This window comes from Chlorocebus sabaeus, chromosome 10 (genome assembly GCF_047675955.1).
Source record: "Chlorocebus sabaeus isolate Y175 chromosome 10, mChlSab1.0.hap1, whole genome shotgun sequence".
NCBI lineage: Eukaryota > Metazoa > Chordata > Mammalia > Primates > Cercopithecidae > Chlorocebus > Chlorocebus sabaeus.
The window spans coordinates 66,392,955-66,413,885 of record NC_132913.1 but is presented as its reverse complement, the minus strand read 5'-3'; the positions used below and the strand labels follow the sequence as shown (position 1 = coordinate 66,413,885).

Sequence of the window (20,931 nt, the reverse complement as noted above, 5' to 3'; positions counted from 1 at the left end):
TAATTTTCTCAGGTAATGTTTTCTACTTTATAATAGTCTCTATTAACCATTATAAACTATGTAGTTTAAAAATATTCTATGCATATTATTGAGTTAAATCCAAACAATAACCGATAAACAAGGTAAGACAGATATTATCATCACCATTGGATACAGGAGGATTTCTCTTCCTTAGCACACTCTTGACACTTTGGGCCAGATAAATCTCTGTCATAAGGGCTGCCCTGCACATTGTAGGGCATTCTGCAGCATCACTGGCCTCTGCTTACTAGATGCAGTAGCATCTTTGCTCCTCAGTTGTGATAACCCAAAATGTTTCCAGACACTGCCACATGTTCCTTGAGTGACAAGATTACCCTCTGTTGCCTACTTAATGTAATGTCGGTAAATCTACAGTGATTAATATGTTTTACACACTCAATCAGTGCATGTTAATTGAGCACATACTATGTGTCATGTGTTCTAGGCTTTTGTGATATAGTACTGTCTTACTATATGGAATTTACATTCAAGTTGGGGAGTGGAGAGCAATATAGGTGTAGATTTTAGGAAAGGCCTGAGGAGATGACATTTAATCAGAAACCTTGAAATGATGTCAAGAAGTAATCCAAACAGGGCAATTCAGATAGAGGACACAGCAGTAGAAATACCCTAGCACAGGAACATGATTGAGGAGCAGCAAGAATGTTGGTGTGGCTGGAGTACAGGGAGCAAAGGAGAGTCACAGAAAATAAAGTTTTAGAGGAAGTCAGGGGCCAAAACATATAATATCTTTTTAGCCCATGAAAAGAAACTTGAAATTTATTTTAAATGTTATGTGAAGTTATTTGAAACTTTTGGACAGATAATTTATGTTTTAAGCAAATCACTGGCTATCGTGTGGAAAATAGGGAACAGAGACTAGCAGTGAAAATGGAAGGCAGGAGGCTGATAGATGGAGGCGGTAGAAGTAATGAGAATTGATAGAAGTTAATGAGGTTGAACCAGCAAGACTTGCTGATGAAAGAATCAGGCTTTTGGCCTTAGCAACACTAAGGCAGGGAGGACTGCGAGAGGAACAGGTTGGGAGGATAGTGAATAAGTGTCTTTGGCAGCAGGTTAGATTTTAGATATCTGTTAGTCATCCAAATGAAGGTGGCTAGTGGGCAGCTGGGTATCAGTATCTGGGGTTCATGGGAGGGGTCAAGGTTGATGATTAATTTGGTAATTCTTAGCCTATAGATATATTTAGAGCCTATATTAACTTGGCAGTTCTTAGCCTATAGATATATTTAAAGCCTATATTAATTTGGTAATTCTTAGCCTATAGATCTATTTAAAGGCATGGGACTAGGTCATCCAAAACCAGTGAGAAGAAAAGAGAGTCTCTGGAAAACTGAGCCTTGGGTCAACCTAAACTGTAAGTGCAGAAAGAGGAGAGCCAGCAAAGAAGGGTAAAAGGAGCTGTTGTGTTTCAGAAAACAAGAGAAAAGGCCATTTAAAGGAGGAGGAAGTGCTTACTTGTGCCAAATGCAGCTGTTTGTTGAGAGGCTCAATAAATAAAGACAGAATTGACCATTGGATTTGTGGCAAGATGGAATTTTTTGGTGAATTTGACAATTGGTTTCAGAAGGGTGGGAAGAACAAAATCCTGGTTGGAATGGATTTAAAAAGAATGAAAAATGAGAAAAGAGTGAATACAGAGAACTCCTTTAAGAAAAGGTTTTTTTTTTTTTTTTTTTTTAACAGGTTTAATTTCAGCATAGTAAAATGCACAAATCTTAAATGCGTCTTTTATTGTTTAATATATTATAGCTTTTTTATGTGCTGGTGGAAATAATCCAGTTGAGACAGAAGAACCGATGGAAGAGAGAGAAATAACTGTGAGAGCAAAGCTTTGTGTAGGCACCAGAGGTAGTCTGTAATGCACAAGTGGAGTGGTTGGCTTTAGAAGAAGAGATAGGCTGCTCACTATTACAGCACTGAGGGCAGAGCGTAGGGCTGTAGAATGGAGGGTTGGGGATTTGTTGGTGGGAAGATGAAAGAGTTTTCCGATTACTTCCCTGTGAATTAAGATCTTTGGCTGAGAATGAAGAGGCGAAAAGGGGATTGGAGACTGATAGTGAAAAAAACATAAATGATCATGAGAATGAGAAAGTGAATTTACTAGAGAAACATAAATGGATTGCCAAAGACTCATTTGAGATTATTTAGTCATAATTTTAAAAAGAGATATGTCGTTCCTTTGTAGTTTATAAGTGTGATGATGGGTGCTCACACTCATATGAGATGTGTCTCCCTCTAAGCCTTGTAACAACATCAGCACATGACCCTTCTGATGGGAGGGGGAAAAAAAGAGAGAGAGCACTATCCACCTAGTTTTTAATCTACCCATGTTCAGCTTCTGTGGTACAGGCACACATTAGGCAGAGAAAACAGATCTCAGGTTTCAACAGGTGATTCTGATGGAAGAACAGAAAGCCAGGCATGGGCATGGGTTATATGCTGGGAGGTGGTTATAGCCTTTGATCAAGGATGGAAGTGAGGACAGAGGTTCTCATGTGCTGGACAGTAGAGAGGTCAATAGATAGATGGATTCCATAGGGTTGCAGGTGTGAGCCTACAAACAGAGGTGAATGGGAGAGTCAATGGTGGTCAGAAAATGGGTTTCATGAAATTGAGATTTCCGGAGCTGCATAGTAGTATATGATGACAAGTTTTTCTGGCCAGTGGAGGAGGTAGCTCAGCTGAGGTGAGGACAAGTTAGTTGGAGGTGAGGGAGGGAGTCAAGGAACTGGAGGTTCATGATGGTGGTGGGTGCCTATGTGGTGGAAGTCACTAAGAAGGCTTGTGCTGAGAGGAAGGCAGTGACCTTTGCTAAACCCTTCTGTGGATGAGGGAGTGCAACAGAGAAAGCTGACAAGATGTAATCTAACAGCATACACTTCAAAGGGGATGTGGTTTTTTGAAAGAAGAAGGAAAAGAAATGGTCTGCAAGTAGCGAGGAACGAGGCAGCCATCAAACCCACCTTCAGGCTTGCAGTATGTCAGACATGGAAACACTAATCAGTTGAGAAGGCTGCAGGGGTAACTGAGGGCAGACAGGTTTCACTTAGAGCAAGGAAGAGAAGGGAACTTTTAGAGGCCAAGGACTGAGTTCCAGGGATCACAGTTAGGATTTGAGGATTAGGAACTTCCCACCCTCAATTTTAATAATTTTTGCCGTAGGAAAAAAAAAATCATGTATTACTTAGTTTATCTGGAGAACTTGTAAAAGGTAATCTCTACTAGGAACTAATTTGAGCCTTAATTTACTTTGTAACATCTTGATTACAGGAATGGTTTGCAGTGTATGTGGAACTTAATCAGCAAATTGCAGCACTCTTGAATGCTGGCGATGAGGAAGATCTTGTGGAACTAAAGTCACTGCAGCAACAACTTAGTGATGTTTGTTATCGACAGGCCAGTCAGCTGGAATTTAGGCAAAATCTCTTACAAGCAGCTCTTGAATTTCATGGTGTTGCCCAAGATGTAAGTGTCTACTCTGATGCTTTTCTTTTCTTCAAATTATCTGAACACTTACCTATGCATAATTTTTTTCAGGTTTGCATGCCTCCTAAATTATTTTTCTGAACCAATAAAATGATTTCCTGGTGGGGGTAATGAGATAAAATTCTTTGATTTTTTAAAAACAAGTATTTTTTAAAGTCATTCTGCATGCAATTCAACCTTTTATTGTCTAACTAGAGTGTTCCAGTCTAGTAGAATATTTTATTTTGACTCTTTCTCAGTGTTCATGCTTTATAACTTAGATGGAAATGGAAGTCTGCTGACCTGGTTGTACTTCTTTGTCTTCCTGGTGCATGCATCTGTGTGTTCTATCTTCCAGATAACGCGTATTCTAATGATTTGTCCTTGTCTTGTAACAGTGTAGACTTTTCAAGTGTAATTGTGATAACCTCGTTAGATATAAACCTCGTTAATCATTAAACACTTTAGATGCTGATTACATCAGGGTTATCTCTTTGGTGTCCCTCTGCTTTAGTTGTCTCAGCAGTTGGATGGCTTATTAGGGATGTTGTGCGTAGATGTAGCACCAGCTGATGGAGCATCGATTCAGCAAACTTTAAAACTGCTTGAAGAGAAGCTGAAAAGTGTTGGTAAGCAGATTTTAAAAATGCTGAAACATAAGGTTTTTTTTTTTTTTTTTTTTTGAATATCATTACCATGGTTAGACAATTAAGTCAACTTACACTGAACTAATTATTATTATTTTCAGGAAGCAGAGAAAAATAGTATAAAAAGGTGTTATTCCCTTGAGGGGTTATAATTTATGCTGAAAATTTTATTTTTCATAGTTAGTCACTCCTCCCTTCACTGGGCATTTACCCTTGCCTGTTTACCCAGCTATATCTACAGGTGCTATGTCTTGCATATACTATGAACAATTATTTGTAGTGCATGCATAAAGTGTAATTAGCTGTGAAGTGTTCTGTGGTAAACCCTGTATGCCCCAAATTGTGTTTTATGCAATGATTTTTGTTGTTGCTTTATCCTAACCTTGTGAAAAAATGGTTGGTTTGGTTTTTTGGTTCTTGTCTCACCAAACTGGGAATATTGCCAGATTACCCACTCTCAAAGGAGTGGGGTCCACTTACATTAAGGGGTCCAGTTACATTAAGCTAGTTCTATCGTTTGACATCAAGGCCTTTAAAACTTTCTACAGCAGGAAGCACAGTGAACCTTCCTAAAAGGTCAGGATGTGAAAATGGGAAGGTGGGGAGTCGTATCAAGGGGGATAAAAGGGGAAATGGCAATGGAAGAGAGGAAACAGGAACTTAAGGCAGAGAACTAGTAAAATGTGGTTGCACATGACTAAATCAAATTAATTATTGAAAACTGCCTTAGGGAATTGGTTTGAAAAATCACGCTTGTACTGGACATTTTACTTGCTTACAGCCTTTATTTTATTTTATTTTATTTTTATTTTTATTTTTTTTAGATGGAGTCTTGCTCTGTTGCCCAGGCTGGAGTGCAGTGGTGCCATCTTGGCTCACTGCAAGCTCTGCCTCCCAGGTTAAAGCGATTCTTCTGCTCAGCTTTCTAAGTAGCTGGGATTACAGGCACCTGTCACCACGCCCGGCTAATTTTTATATTGGTAGTTTTAGTAGAGGTGGGATTTTGCCATGTTGGCCAGGCTGGTCTCAAGCTCCTGACCTCAGGTGATCTGCCCACCTCGGCCTCCCAAACGCCTGCTGGGATTACAGGCGTGAGCTACCGCGCCCAGCCAGCCTTTGTTATTTTAACAGATGATATGCATAATACATATTTAGTATTTAATATGACAAATGAATTTTATTTTAAAATATTAGAAGTTTTCTTGAGCCACAGTCTTTGTTTAAAAAAAAAAAAGTTCCTTTACACATGTAATTTGGAGAATTGTAAATATACCCTAATTGTTGCTTCCTATGGTATAGAAGCTAGACTGTACCTTTAGTCACAATGTTCAACATCCTTTGACATTGATAATACATTGCTGAAGTGTCTTAAAATTTTGCAAGGCTTATGCACTTTTTTAAACAACATATTTGCCTTGTTCTCCTATAAGTTGGACAGCATAAAAGCAGGAAGAAAAAATAGAAAATTGTTTTCTATTAGAAATAGAAATTTTCGTACTTTTCTTCTGCCTTCATTTTTTAAAAGTAATTATTGTCTATGGAAACCCATGTTTTCAAAATTCCTTTTAAGGAGAGAATTTGGCATGAGAGAGAGCTCCAGTTCGAGTCACATTTAAAGGGTTTTATTGCTTGAAATGTTCATAGGATGGAGTCTTGGGATTGCATCCCAAGATGGTTTACTGTGCAAAGCTCCTATACTTGGGATCCAGGTACAATATCTGATGAGACGATTTGTTTGAGGGAGGGAAGGCGCCTTAGTTGTGTAAGAGATTAAATCTAGCAACTTTTGTTTTAGATGTGGGATTGCAAGGTTTGCGTGAAAAAGGTCAAGGTCTCCTGGATCAGATCTCCAATCAGGCATCCTGGGCCTATGGAAAGGATGTAACCATTGAAAATAAAGAAAATGTGGACCACATACAAGGAGTGATGGAAGATATGCAGCTTAGAAAACAAAGGCAAAGTTTGACTATTAATGTTAATTTTTACTAACAATATTAATTAAAATAAAAAGTTATGTAACATATTTTATATACAGACAAAACGTTCTTAACTGTTACATAGAAGACATATAGTAGGTTTTTGGTGAATGTAATAATTACTGTGTATAATTTTACTAACAAATAGTAATAATTTATTCAATTACTAGGTACCATTTCCTTTTTACTGCGTTGTAAAAATTTCAGTTATACTCAACTACTTCATATTCCATATCCCCATTGTAGTCTATGACTCTGTTCTGCTTTAAAAAAAACTTTGTGAAGAATAATTTTGCTTTTTAAATTTCATTTAGTTTAGAGTTGCCATTAAACTTGTCATCTACATTGATCTGTTTCTTCATCTAAACTTACAGAATGTCACACATTCATTGTTCTCATATTTGCTGTAGTAGGATTGAACAATGGACTAGTGATGTTTAGTTTCATTTTCTATAAAACCAGGAATTTAAAAGATTATTTGAAAATTCAGTTTGCAATAGCAACTACAAAGTATTGCAAAGTAAAGGATTAAAATTGTCTATGCAATATATACAGTCTAGCATGGTTATATGAAATTTTGCACACTTAAAAATTTTATGATCATCAACAAAACTTCACAGAAAGCTTCTTTCTACATCACAGAGAAAACAGTCATGAGGCAGAAATTTCTTCCCCCGTATCTGCAAACTTGCTTTATTCTCACACCACAGAGGATGACAGAGCTCTCCTCTTCTCAAAGCTGAGCTTCCATTTAGGCTCTGATTCTGATCACCCTCCTGACTCCTAACTCCATCAAATCCCATTCTCTACTCTGCTACCTGTCTTTCACTTAAATGCTTAAATTTCTCCTATTTTAAAAATAATAATCACACACATGAGTGTGTCTTCCTCTTCAACTCTTTGTCTTTTAGCATTAGAGCTCTTTTTCCTCACAGCTAAGTCATTTGGATAGGTTTATAGTACATTTATACTACTTACCCACTACCTCCAATTTATTTTCAACCCTTTTCAGTCTGACTTCTACCCTCACTGTTTGACTCAACGTTGCTCTTACCAGCATTACCAACATAATAAATGCTGGATCTTACTTAAAATTCAGAGAATATTTATAGTCCTGACTTGCTTAACTGTGATTAGAGTTAGGCACAACTGACTTTTCTTTCATTTCGTCTTTCTTGAAAACACATTTATGATCCTTCTCTGTTTCTTCTTGGTTTTTGTCACTGATTTGTTGGCCACTAGCTCAAGTTACCACTTCCAGAGTTTGTTCTGAGGCCAGATTCCCTTCTTTGTATGTTCTCCCTGGACCTTCTCACTACTTGAATTACTTTCTTTAATAGATCATACTTTAGTAGTTACAGCTCTTACCAAGACCCTCTCCCGTGCTATAGACCCATAATTCCAGTTGCCTACTTAGTGTCACCTGCGGAATGCCCCGTGTACTGCTGAAATCTAGTGTATTAGTCCATTCTTGCATTGCTATAAAGAACTACCTGAGACTGGGTAATTTTTAAAGAAAAGAGGCTTAATGGGCTCACAGTCCCACAGACTGTACAGGAAGCATGACTGGGGAAACCTCAGGAAACCTCCAATCACGATGGAAGGTGAAGGGGAAGCAGACACATCTTACTTGGATGGAGAAAGTGGAAGAGAGTGAAGGGGTAGGTGCTGCACACTTTTAAACATCCAGATCTCATGAGAACTCACTTACATTAAAACAGCAGGGGAGATATATGCCCCCATGATCCAGTCATCTCCCACCAGGCCCATTGTATTAGTCTGTTCTCATGCTGCTGTAAGCATATATCCAAGACAGGGCAATTTATAAAGGAAAGAAGTTTAATTGACTTACAGCTTTGCAGGACTGGAGAAGTCCCAGGAAACAGAATCATGGTGGAAGGAAAAGCAAACACATCCTTCTTCACATGGCAGCAGCAAGGAGAGGTGCAGAGTGAAGAAGGGGAAAGCACCTTATAAAACAATTAGATCTCATGAGAACTCACCATCATGAGAACAGGATGGAGGTAACCGCTGCTATGATTCAATTACCCTCCGCTGGGTCCCTCCCACAACATGTGGAGATTATGGGAACTACAATTCAAGGCGAGATTTGGATGGGGACACAGCTGAACCATATCGCCCCTCCTCCAAATTTGGGAATTACAATTCAACATGAGATTTGAGTGAGGACACAAATCCAAACCATATTATTCTACCCCTGGCTCCTCCCAAATCTGATGTCCTTCTCGCATTGCAAAATATAGTCATCCATTCTCAACCAGTCCCCCAAGTCTTAATGCATTTCAGCATTAACTCAAAAGTCCACAGTCCATAGTCTCATCTGAGACAAGGTAAGTCCTGTCCAACTATGAGCCTCCAAAATCAAACACAAATTAGTTACTTCAAAGATACAACAGAGTTACAGATACTGAGTAAATACACCCATCCCAAGAGGGGGAATTTGGCCAAAACAAAGGGGCCACAGGCCCCATGCAAGTCCGAAACCCAGCAGGGGAAATCTTAAAGCCCTGGAATAATCTCCTTTGACTCCATGTCTCACATTCAGACCACACTGATACAAGAGGTAAGATCCTAAGGCCTTGAGCATCTCCACCCTGTATCTCTGCAGGGTACAGCCCTCTTGGCTGCTTTCACAGGCTGGCATAGAGTGCCTACAGCTTTTCCAGCTGCATAATGCAAGCTGTCAGTGGATTTGCCATTCTGGGGTCTCACAGCTCCACTTGACAGTGTCCCAGGGAACTCTGTTTGGGAGCTCCAACCTCACATTTCCCCTCCACACTGTCCTAGTAGAGATTCTCCATGAGGCAGCAGCCTTCTGCCTGGACATCCAGGGATTTCTATACATCCTCTGAAATCTAGCCAGAAGCTCCCAAGCCTCAACTTTTGCCCTCTGTGCACCCACAGGCTTAATACCATGTGGAAGCCGCCAAGGCTTACAGCTTGCACCCTCTCTGGAGCAGTGGCCTGAGTTGTATCTGGGGTCCTTTTAGCTGTGCCTGGAGCTGGAATGCCTGGGACACAAGGAGCATTGTCCCAAGATTGTGCAGTGCAGCAGGGCCCTGGGCCTGGCTGCAAAACCATTCTTCCCTGTTAGGCATCCAGGCCTGTGATGGGAGGGGCTACCCCAGAGGCTTCTGAAATGCCTTCGAGGCATGTTTGCCATTGTGTTGGTTATAAACATTGAGCAACTCTTTACTTATGCGAATTTCTGCAGCCAGCTTGAATTTCTCCCCAGAAAGTGGGGTTTTTTTTTCTACCACATGGCTAGGCTGCAAATTTTCTAAACTTTTTTATGCTCTTCTTCTCTTTTAAATATAAGTTCCAGTCTCACATCGTCTTTTTGCTCACAAATACAAACCTAGGCTGCTAGAAGCAGCCAGGTGAAGTCTTGAACATTTTACTGCTTAGAAGTTTCTCCCACTCTGTACTGTAAATCACCTCTCTCAAGTTCAAAATTCCACGTGTCACTAGAGCAGGGGCACAATTCTGCCAGTCTCTCTGCTAAAGCATAGCAAGAGTGACCTTTGCCTCAGTTCCCAGTAAGTTCCTCATCTCCATCTGAGACCTTCTCAGGCTGGACTTCACTGTGTGTGTCACTATAAGCATTTTGGTCACAACAATTAACAAGTCTCGAGGAAATTCCAAACTTTCCCTCATCTTCCTGTCTTCTTGTGAACCCTCCAAGCTGTGCCAGTCTCTGCCTATTGCCAAGTTCCATCACTGCTTACACATTTTCAGGTATCTTTATAACAGTGCCCCACTCCCAGTACCAGTTTTTGGTATTAGTCTGCTCTTGCACTGCTATAAAAAACTACCTGAGACTGGGGAGTTTCTGAAGACAATAGATTTAATTGGCTCAAGGTTCTGTGGGCTGTACAGGAAGCATGGCTGGGGACGCCTCAGGAAACTTTCAATCGTGGGAGAATGAAGGGGAAGCAGACATGTCTTACACAGCTGGAGGAGGAAGAGAGTGAAGGGGACAGTGCCACATACCTTTAACCAACCAGATCTTGTGAGATCTGACTTACACAAGAACATCAGGGGGGAAATCTGCCCTCGTGATCTAATCACATCCCACCAGGTTCCTCCTCCAATATTGGGATTACACTTTGATATTAGATTTGGGTGGGGACACAAATCCGAAACCCAAATCCAAACCAGAACACCTAGTATGTCCAGACTGGAATCATTTTCCTCTAAACTTGCCCTCCTTTTTTCCTCTTTTTTTCCTCTAAACTTGCCCTCCTTTTTAAATTTCCTACCTAAGTTAAAGTTACCATCAGCTACCAAACTTGAGATTTATCCTAAAATCCTTCATCTTTCTCATCCCTTATCAAATGTCCAGGTTCTGCTGTCTCTGAATCTCAAACATTTCTGGTCAAGATCGTAAACCCTTATCTGCCTCTGGCCTGGCTACTCTCCAGCTTTTTGTATGTAAGAGTAATCTTCATAAAGTACGGCAATTGTGTAAAACTTCCTTCAGTGACTTCCTGTTTGCTCAGATGGAGTTAGTCTTCTTAGAATAATGTAGGAGACCCTTCATAATCCAGTCTTGCATAATTTTATCTTCTATAACATTCCCATAAAATCACAGTTGTTTTTATCTCCCTGAAAGCATCATGCTGTTTCATGCATCCATGACTAAGAATACTTCTTTCCTCATTTTCTGCTCAGTGAATTCCTACTTACTCTTCAAGACTCAGGGATACTTACTTTAGGAAGCCTTTTTGGATTTCTAAGGCAAGTTAGTCATGTGCTCCTCCCTACTCTTATAAAACATTTTAAATAGCTTTATAATAGTACTTATTACATCTCTGCAAATGGGAGCATCTTGATAGTAGAGACCATATCTTATATTTTCCCCAGCACACATTAATACCTGAATGTAGTATGTGTATGATACCGTCTTCATCATTAAAGTAGCGTACATTGTTTTTTAGTTTCATATTTAAAAAATAAGTATCACTTCCCTTCAATCCATTGTGGAATTACTTTAACCAAGCTGAATTTTAACGTCATATTACAGCTTTTATTGAGAGCTGCTTTATTTATTTATTTATTTATAAAAGCCTTGTGATACCTACTTCTATATTGTTATTAAACTTTCTTTAAGGACATCAAGTACAGTAGAGCACAGTCACTGGTAACTTGTTATAGGCATTTGAGACTGCAGTGGGAGTCCTCCCTCCCACCTGCAGTACACAGAATTGCATGGAAATGAAGGAACCAGAGTTAGGTTAAGTTGCCTTAAAAACTTAAATGGTTATATTATCCAAACAGACCACAGCAAGATTAAAAAATAATTTGAATTGTGTTTCTCTACACCCAGAGATCAGTAGGGTTTTTTTTTGTTTTTTTAAGCCCTCCATCTAGTTGTTTTTAAGAATGTAGATGGAAGGTTTTAAAAAAAAAAAAAGAATATTATTTTAGGTACTATAATATGAAAAGCATTAATTTTTAGAAGTTTCTTTAGCTGGGCATAGTGGTACACACCTGTAGTCTCAGCTACTTGGGAAGCTGAAATGTGAGGATCATTTAAGCTCAGGAGTTTGAGGTTGTAATAAGCTATGATGGTGCCACTGCACTCCAGTCTAGGTGCTTGAGTGAGACCTTGTCTCAAAAAAATATCATCCTATATTGAGAAACATTACACTTTTATCCTTGAAACTTGTTTAATGCTAAACAGCAATGGAGATTTTTGGGGTTTTAGTGTACTGTTGTCCTTACATTTTGCTTTAATATTTTGCAGAATCCGTGCTATCCTTAAGAGGGTTTGAGTATCATTTGGGTATTTTGATGTTTTGATGTAACATTGATATAAATATCCCTAAAATTCTTACAAATCAATACAAAATAGTTGGATTCTCCATTGTGTAGGACTAAGTATTTTAGTGTACTATAAAACACACATGCCAAATGATGATGTTACAATAGTAATCAATAAAACAGAAATGATGAGTTAAATTTATGTTTGGGTTCATTAGATGTGAAGACATGGTAGATGTGCGAAGGTTAAAGATGCTTCAGATGGTGCAGTTGTTTAAATGTGAAGAAGATGCTGCTCAGGTAAGGACCAGCCAGCTATATTATGTAGTTAGCTTTTCTTAGAAGATTGATTTCATCTAACTACAAACAAAAGTGTACTTTTCATGGTCCTAAAAAGTAAATTCTTGAAGTCAGGTTCTAGCTTATCCTGTTGAAGAATACACTTTGGTATTTCCAGCTAGTTTATTGATCTCATTTAACTTAATCTTCTCAATGAAATCCTCTATTGAGCTAGAGATTGGGATTATTTATTATTGTTGATTAGGTTGTCAGTTACATCCAGGATAAAATCTGGTGGAGCACATTGCATTTTGCTCTCTTGCCTCTGCAAGAGAAATTTCAACACCAGATAAACAATTTGATATATTTTGTTGTTATCATTAGAGAACATCATTTCAGTTTGATTTAGAGAAAATTTTTGGCTTTATATAGTAACACAAATCTATAATGCAATCTTGATGGATCTATATACAGAAATACATGATCTTTTATTATGTGATATTAACTTTAAAAGAATGCTTTTCTTTAGTATGTCTTGCCTTCAGATTTAAAGAATTTTGAGGAGTAGGAGAGGTAATTAATTCATGTAGCTTATCATTGAATGAAATAAGCTTTTAAGACTTTAGGTTATAATTAACAGATTCATTAATCACATGATAGTAATCACTGTATAAATGACATTTTGATACAAAAAGAGTTCTGAATCCAGCTTCATTGTTATGTCTTTTTGTTTAGGCAGTAGAATGGCTAAGTGAACTTCTGGATGCTCTGCTTAAGACTCACATCAGATTGGGCGATGATGCTCAAGAAACGAAAGTTTTGCTGGAAAAGCATAGAAAATTTGTTGATGTTGCACAGGTGCAAAACTGGTTATCTTCCTTTTCCACAAGCTCAGTGTTTGAATAGCTTTCTGCATGATTATAATGTAACTTTACCCTCCAAGTACAAGAAGGTTAGTTTTGTTATTCCAGAAGTATCACAGAATTAAGAAAGTGTCAGCTGGTGCATCAAAACTAGCCTGCATAAACTTGAGAGGGTTTATGTTTCCCTGAATACACGTTCTGCATGGTCCCTCTGATTTATGCTATATATTATGGCATTTTTTTAGGCAATCCAGCTGTTGATTCACAGAAGTTAATATGAAATGGATGTTAATATCAGTAAATAAGAAGCCTCACTTTCTGCATCTCACTAGTGTTAGCATAATAATACAGAACTTTTTTGTGGTGAAAAGTATCTTTTTTTTTTTTTTTTTAAGACAGAATCTTCCTCTGTTGCCCAGGCTGGAGTGCAGTGATGCAATCTCAGCTCACTGCAACCTCTGCCTCCCAGGTTCAAGCGATTCTCATGCCTCAGTCGCCTGAGTAGCTGGGATTACAGGCACTGGCCACCACGCCTGGCTAGTTTTTGTATTTTTAGTAGAGATGGGGTTTCACCTTGTTGGCCAGGCTGGTCTTGAACTCCTGACCTCAAGTGATCCACCCACCTCGGCCTCCCAAAGTGCTGGGATTACAGGTGTGAGCTACGGCGCCAAGCCAATAAGTATCTTATTTTCCCTAATAATGAGTTCACATTGTAACAGGTGTAGTTTCCTATATGGAATATAAAGTGCCTAATTTCACCTTCTTTTGAAAGTAGTTTTGATTAAATCATAAGCAGACATTCTTTCTGGCCAGTGAAATTTGGCGGATTGTGATGGGGGAAACAGAATAAAGTGGGGAAGCCTAACAGAAAGAGACTTTTTTCCTAATTAAAAATTTTAAAACATTTTGTTTTTTTGAGACAAGGCCTTGCTCTGTCACCTATGATATAATGTGGTAGCACAATCATAGCTCTCTGCATCCTCCAACTCCCAGGTTCAAGTGATCCTCCTGCCTTAGCCTCCAAGGTAGCTGGGACTACAGACAAGTGTGGCCAAACTCAACCAATTTTTTTTTTTTTTTTCATTTTTTTGGGGCAGGATCTTGCTATATTGGCCAAGCTGGTCTTGAACTCCTAGGTTCAAGCGATCCTCCCACCTCAGCCTCCCAAAGTGCTGGGATTACAGACATGAGCCACTGTGCCTGGCCAAGAAACTTATTATAAACTAACCAAAAATATTGCTTCCCCTTTATTATTTATACACACAAATAATTTGTAGTAATAAGTGCCACTAGATTTATTCAGTATTAATTTCTAGTAGTATCACTTAATTGTAACGACAGTCTTCCTGCACACTTTCCCCATCCTTCTCTTAAGAATTCTTTTTTTATAATTTTATGTTTCCTTTTCTTTTTTAGAGCACTTATGACTATGGCAGACAGTTGCTACAGGCCACAGTGGTGTTATGCCAGTCTTTGCGTTGCACTTCTCGGTCATCTGGAGATACACTTCCTCGATTGAACAGAGTATGGAAACAATTTACAATAGCATCTGAAGAGAGAGTACATAGGTTGGAAATGGCTATTGCATTTCACTCAAATGCTGAAAAGGTTTGCTTTTTTTTTTGAAATGTTATTCTCAGTGGTATTTATTATATGTGTTTAAAGTATGTTAATTTTAGTAATGTAACTATATGGTCTGTTTTTCAATATTTCTATTAGTTCCATTGTTACAGTTTGCTTAGATATAATATATTGCCTTAGAGAGTTCAAATTAAATTCTTGATTCTTACCAGTGCTGGAGAGCTGTGATTAAAGAAATCTAGAACCACGTGGTAGTCTTCTCTTTACACTTGTCTCCTCACCAAGCCTGGTGTCCAGAATATGCCCTCTGTTCTTTAGAGTATCATGAGTTCAATCTCTTTCATTATGCCTGGAAGGGAAACTTTTTGCTTTGGCAACTGCTATTAATTGTCACACATTTTCTAAAAGGCACCTTGTGATTTTATAAAGTAGGGACATTAAAAAAAAAAGGACAAAAGTAAAATGCTTTTTTATGTGGGTTCTTTAAAGATTCATTCTAGAATTTATTATTCAATGAATTAAGGTCATTAATTCCAGAAACAAAAAATAAAATATGCAGGGTTATTTGGACACATTTTCAATAGAATTTTTTTCTTACTCTTTGTAGTAAGAATTTATTGTACCCAAGCCTTACATATCCATTCTGAAAAGGAACTTTATTATGTAGTTAATTTTGTTTTGATCTCTTACAATAAAAGTTTATACGTAGGGAATGTTCAATACACTTTGAGATATTAGCAAACCTAACTCGATCCGTAGAACAGATGTTGCAAGGAACCTCAGGAATTAAACAGTTTCTGAGTTATGAAGTACATCTGTTGGGATGTGTCCATAGTTAACTCATTCTCAACTGGTCATTGAACTCCATAGATCAGTGTTTGATGAACATGGGCCTAATGATAAATGGAAGTATACAAAATGGTGTAACTTGTTTACTGATTGTTTCAATTAGAATTTTTTATTATTATGAAGTATACTGTTAACATAGAAAACATACAGACCACAAGTATTCTGTGCAGTGAGATTTCACAAAGTGAACACACCTGTGTAATCAGTTTACTGTTCAAAAAAACAGAACATTACCAGCATCCAGAAGCTCCCCTCCGTTCCTGTAGTCACAGTACTGCTCCCCCCACCACCTCACTGTCAAAGGGTGACCACTGGCCCAATGTCTAGCACCACTGATAACTTTTTTTTTGTTTTTCAAGACGGAGTCTCACTCTGTCACCCAGGCTAGAGTGCAGTGGCACGATCTCGGCTCACTGCAAGCTCAACCTCCCAGGTTCATGCCATTCTCCTGCCTCAGCCTCCCGAGAAGCTGGGACTACAGGCGCCCACCACCACACCTAGCTAATTTTTTAAATTTTTTAGTAGAGACGGGATTTCACTGTGTTAGCCAGAATGGTCTCCATCTCCCGACCTTGTAATTCACCCGCCTCGGCCTCCCGAAGTGCGGGGATTACAGGCGTGAGCCACCGTGCCTGGCCCACTGATGACTTTTTAGGATACTACTTTTAACTACCTTTTTATGAGGTCATATAAGAATGAATAGAGTTGAAAGGTTTTTTTGAATAGAAAGTTGTTTCCATTTTTTTTCTGTTACCTAGCCTTTATCTTGCTTGTAGTAAATTTGATTTAAATTTGATTTACTTAGGTTGTACAAACTTAAGTAAAACCCTTTGTTATCAGATATTACTTTCTTCTTGACTATATTCTATTTTACACCATTAAGCATAAATATAAATAACCACAACTATAAACAAATTGTCTAGTATAATGATTAGAAAAATATCTGAATTAAATCTTGAGTTTTAAAATACAAAAATGTCTGTTTATGAGTAATGCTGAAGTAAACATGATTGAATTCCCTAAAGTGTAATGCAAAGAAAAGTTGTAAAAATGAATACTTCTTTTTCTTCTCTGTCTCTCAAATTTTGCAGTTCTTTCTTGTGGTTTAATTTAAATAGTAATGGTTAGGGTGAAGTGAAGAACAGTATCTCATCAAGGACTATAGAGATTCCCATATTTGAATTATAACCTAATCATTTTACGGCAGTTAACTCAAGCCAGCAGATCACTTGTTAAATATTATCATCAAGCTAAGTTGTCACATCAGTTATATATTTGTACTCTGTGTTGTCTTTTATTCATATAATTTTTCATTTGTAATGTCTGTGTGCCTTTTGAGAACAGTCTATACCTCCTTCACCTTCCAGGCTGCTAAATAAACATAGAGTAAACTGTTCAATAAATGACTACTTAATAAATGAAAGAATACTTCTTAAGGACAGGTTGAACTTATTTTCCAAATAGTAGTCTAGCATTTTCTTTCTTGGAAATCACCATATTGTTAGTAGGAATTATGTATTTCATTTTGTTGTTTGAATTTCTTGAAGAATTTTGCCAATAATAGATCAATCTTACATAGTGGTATACCTGAAGATGCTAAGAACAAGAAAATGCCTTATAATCTACCACATTTGTATGAGCTTGATTCCATTTCTGTGTCTCTCTTTTCTCTCTCTCTTTTTTTTTTTTTTTTTTTTTTTTTTGGATCCTCTGAAACTGCAGACCTTTCTGTGTCTCTTAATTGATGTTGCTCTTTTATTTGCTGCAGATTTTGCAGGACTGTCCAGAAGAGCCTGAAGCTATTAATGATGAGGAGCAATTTGATGAAATTGAAGCAGTTGGGAAATCACTTTTGGATAGATTAACTGTTCCTGTAGTTTATCCTGATGGGTATGGGGCATGTTCTTATAATTTTATTTTTTATTGATGTGGTCTTAAAGTGAAATCATTAAAAGAGGAAATCTATTCTTTAAAAAGCCAAATTAATTAGGTTTGGTCCACATCTTCAACTCCTACGATAAATTAGTTTAAAATGAAAAGAAATCCACACCTCTTAGCCACAGTAATGGTACTTGCTGACATCAGATGTGTTGCTTCTTGACAGCTTGTTGTAGAATGATCATTGACTAGATTAAGACACTGGGTTCTAGCCTTGGCTATGATGGTAGGGAATAGTGTGACTTGGGGCTTCATTCAGGAAAAGGAAGAGGGGACAAGGGACTAATGGTTAGGGAGTTCATAGTATATGCCAAGTACCAAGTGAAACATTTCACCTTTTGACCAAAGAGGACCAAACCAGTATGATTATTCCTGATTTACAAATGAAGAAACTGAGGCCCAGAGAGATTAAGTAAGGCTCTCAGGATTTCACAGCTTCTAAGTGTTAGAGTAAGGATACAATCTCAGGTCTGTCTGTCTGACTCCAAACCTATTCTCTTTGTACTGTGTTATATGGCGTTCTAATTTCTTTATGTGTGAAGGGATGGGATCCTGATTTTCTTACACCTTTCCATTTCAAATAGTCAGTGATAAAAATATGAAATAATCTGATGCAAAATAAATGGACCAGGAAAAGAATCAGGAGGAACTTCATCCCCGGTGATTTAGATCTGATTCTTAGTGAAAATAATTTAGAGATAATCCAGAGGATATTTAATTCAAATGATAGAGTCAACAAACCATTAAATAAAAATACAAGTATCTTTAACATTGTGGTATAGTGTGATGGAGTGAGTCTGTGTACTCTGGAGCCAGAGGTCTCAGCTCTACCACCTACTCACTATAACACCTTGGGCAAGCCACTTAACCTTTGTGCCTCAATTACCTAATCTAAAAACAGCCATGTAACACTCCTACCTCCTCAGGTTACGGGGGCGTGGGAATTACCTGAGCAAAATAAATATAAAGTACTTAAAACAGATCTGACACATAATAAGCACTGCTACTACTGTGCCATGATCTTCCAGTGATTATTTGGGATTGATATTGAAAAGATGGCATTTTATTCCCTTGAAAGAATATTATTCATAGTCTATACTTATGTTATCTCAAGCCACACCTAAACTTGAACAATTGGAAGTAGGCTAAAGTCACCTACATCTGCAATAAAAGAGAACAAATTTCAGCTAGTAACCTAGTAACAGAATTATAGGTGTGTTTCTGGTTGTTCCATTCCAGGATCCCTTACCCTCCCTGATTCCTACATTTCACAACCAGTTGTCACACAATCAGCCTCCTGTTCTACCCATGTCAGCCTAGGAACACCTCTCCCTTTTATGCTTGCTTCAGCTTCTTGTCTGTGTTTCACAGATAGTCCATGTGTCATTTCCTCATCCTTTTAAGATAAAAGAATGTTAGTACTGTATATTCAAAGTTCACATCTACCTTTAACATTTTGGAATTGCTATTTTATTCCACTTTATATTCATATTAAAACTTATTTATATCTCTTTTAGGTATTTTTCTAAATTAAATATTTCCCAAAGTTATGTGTAATGTTTTCCATAATTATTAATATAATGGTAATCTGTTTATGCCATGTATAGTTTGACAGGTTGGACAGATTTGTCTTTTATACCTTCTCCTGGTAAAAGAGATTAATGGTCTCTCTCTGAATTCACTGCTCGAAGACCTAGGTTCAAATTCTAGTTTTTCCCTGTGCGACTTTGCTTACATCATTTAACTTTCTAGGCTCCACTTTTCTGATCTAAAAAATAAAGAAATTAGCGTGATAATTTCTAAGAAATCTTTCAGCTCTAAAAATATTCTGTGACTCTGAATACAGTATCTTTGAGAGTAGAATAAAATTAATGATTTTATCTGTTAATGTACCAATGTCATAACATTATAAAGAATATTTATTTTGCTTGCCAGCTGTATAGACAAGTGGTGTCCCCAGCCAGTAGTACTCAAGTACATGTGTAAATATTGTGTTTGTGTATGCTTCTGGACCCACATATTTCCAGTGTTTCATTGTTCGGTTTGTTGCTATTATCTCATAAGTACACATGATATAACCTTTACACCACCAATATATTTTTCTCATCATGTCTTAATGTATTTTATGCCATTTTAAAAAATGTTTTTCCTGCTGAATTTCCTGCTCACAGGTAAACGGTATGATCACAGATAAACTGATACTTACACATAGGCTATCTCATGTAGATTTTTTATGGTAAACTTTTGCTTCTATTTGTATTCACTGCAGTTAATGGATTTGTATTAATCTGAGGTTTTTCTGTGTGTTTGGATTTTTAGAACCGAACAATATTTCGGGAGTCCAAGTGACATGGCTTCTACTGCAGAACACATCAGAGACAGGATGAAACTAGTTAATCTCAAAAGGCAGCAGCTGAGACATCCTGAAATGGTGACCACAGAGAGCTAATAGCTACCAGCTACCTACAGATTTGCAGTTCATAATCCCGCATGTTGTCAACATACTACAGCATTAGCCACCACACATTAAGATGCATTTCACAGCCAAAATAAGTCTCATTTCTTTTCATGACACATTTCTCTTTATATGTTAACACTTTGCTATTACCAAGGCATAATTACTTAACATGCTTCGAGGCTGTAGACTCCAAGTATCTTAAAAGAAGGAACTATAAACATTGCACTGAAAACTTGCTTTAAAGCTTTACCTGACCTGTCAGTTTGTAGATAAACAACTGATAATAAGCTTTGAATGGTGCTAATAAGAGTAGGAATTTTCTCTATTAAAAAAAAAAAAAAAAAAGGTTGCCCTTCCTCCACAGGTGATTTAGTAAATTTAGGCAGTAGTTAAACTCTTATTAGTAAATAGTGGTGTCCTCAAAATTTTACTTTGTAATTCTTCAGAATTGATTATTTTTATTGTGACAATATGGAGAAAACCTTTCAGATCTTTGATATATCATAGTCATTAAAAGACCTTTTCCTATTTGTATTGATAACGTATTAAAAGTTGTTTGTGCTTAATAAAAGACTTCTTTAAACATCTTATTTAATTTAGTAGTTACATCCTATTTCTAAACATGAGTGCCTTATTTAAAAGGGCATTCTTAGGACTGTGAAGATGGTTTAATATTTGTTTTTTCATGGTGGTTGCATGTGTTTTAGACAGGAAATTCATATGTAAGCATGTATATATAATAAATAAGCATGTTTATCATGAAAAATTATTGTGAACAATTTAGATCTTTAAGAACTTATTAATAATGGAATACTATTTCTAATTTTTCTCTTCTTCAACTTGAAAAATATTCTCAAAATTATTAACTACCCTGAAGATACTTTGTCTTTAGGGGAGGAGGGCTGAGGAAGAAGGCATACATAATTACTTCAGTGTAATCCTTTATATCACAGTAATCTTTCTGGAACTAAAATAGCAATTGTTAATAAAATTTAGTTTCTCATTATAGTCTAAAAGCAAAATAAATTCTTAAGTAGTCCAGT

General features: G+C 37.3%; 1 protein-coding gene and 1 non-coding gene across 3 annotated transcripts in view; both read left to right on the top strand.

The window, feature by feature from the left end:
- The window catches only part of SESTD1 (SEC14 and spectrin domain containing 1), a 150,147-nt gene extending 129,669 nt beyond the window's left edge, over nt 1-20,478 (top strand). For both annotated transcript variants that reach the window (XM_007965522.3, XM_073019849.1), the window contains exons 11-18: nt 3,316-3,510; nt 4,025-4,139; nt 5,953-6,112; nt 12,139-12,220; nt 12,935-13,057; nt 14,479-14,670; nt 17,261-17,382; nt 19,750-20,478. In XM_007965522.3, the coding sequence (XP_007963713.1) occupies nt 3,316-3,510; nt 4,025-4,139; nt 5,953-6,112; nt 12,139-12,220; nt 12,935-13,057; nt 14,479-14,670; nt 17,261-17,382; nt 19,750-19,879 (1,119 nt within the window). In that variant the 3' untranslated portion in view covers nt 19,880-20,478. The remainder of the gene's footprint in view (nt 1-3,315; nt 3,511-4,024; nt 4,140-5,952; nt 6,113-12,138; nt 12,221-12,934; nt 13,058-14,478; nt 14,671-17,260; nt 17,383-19,749) is intronic.
- LOC119625563 (small nucleolar RNA U13) lies at nt 2,219-2,320 on the top strand. Its single transcript, XR_005241753.1, has one exon. It is a non-coding gene; the product is annotated as a small nucleolar RNA U13 (small nucleolar RNA).
- Nucleotides 20,479-20,931: the final 453 nt, after the last annotated feature.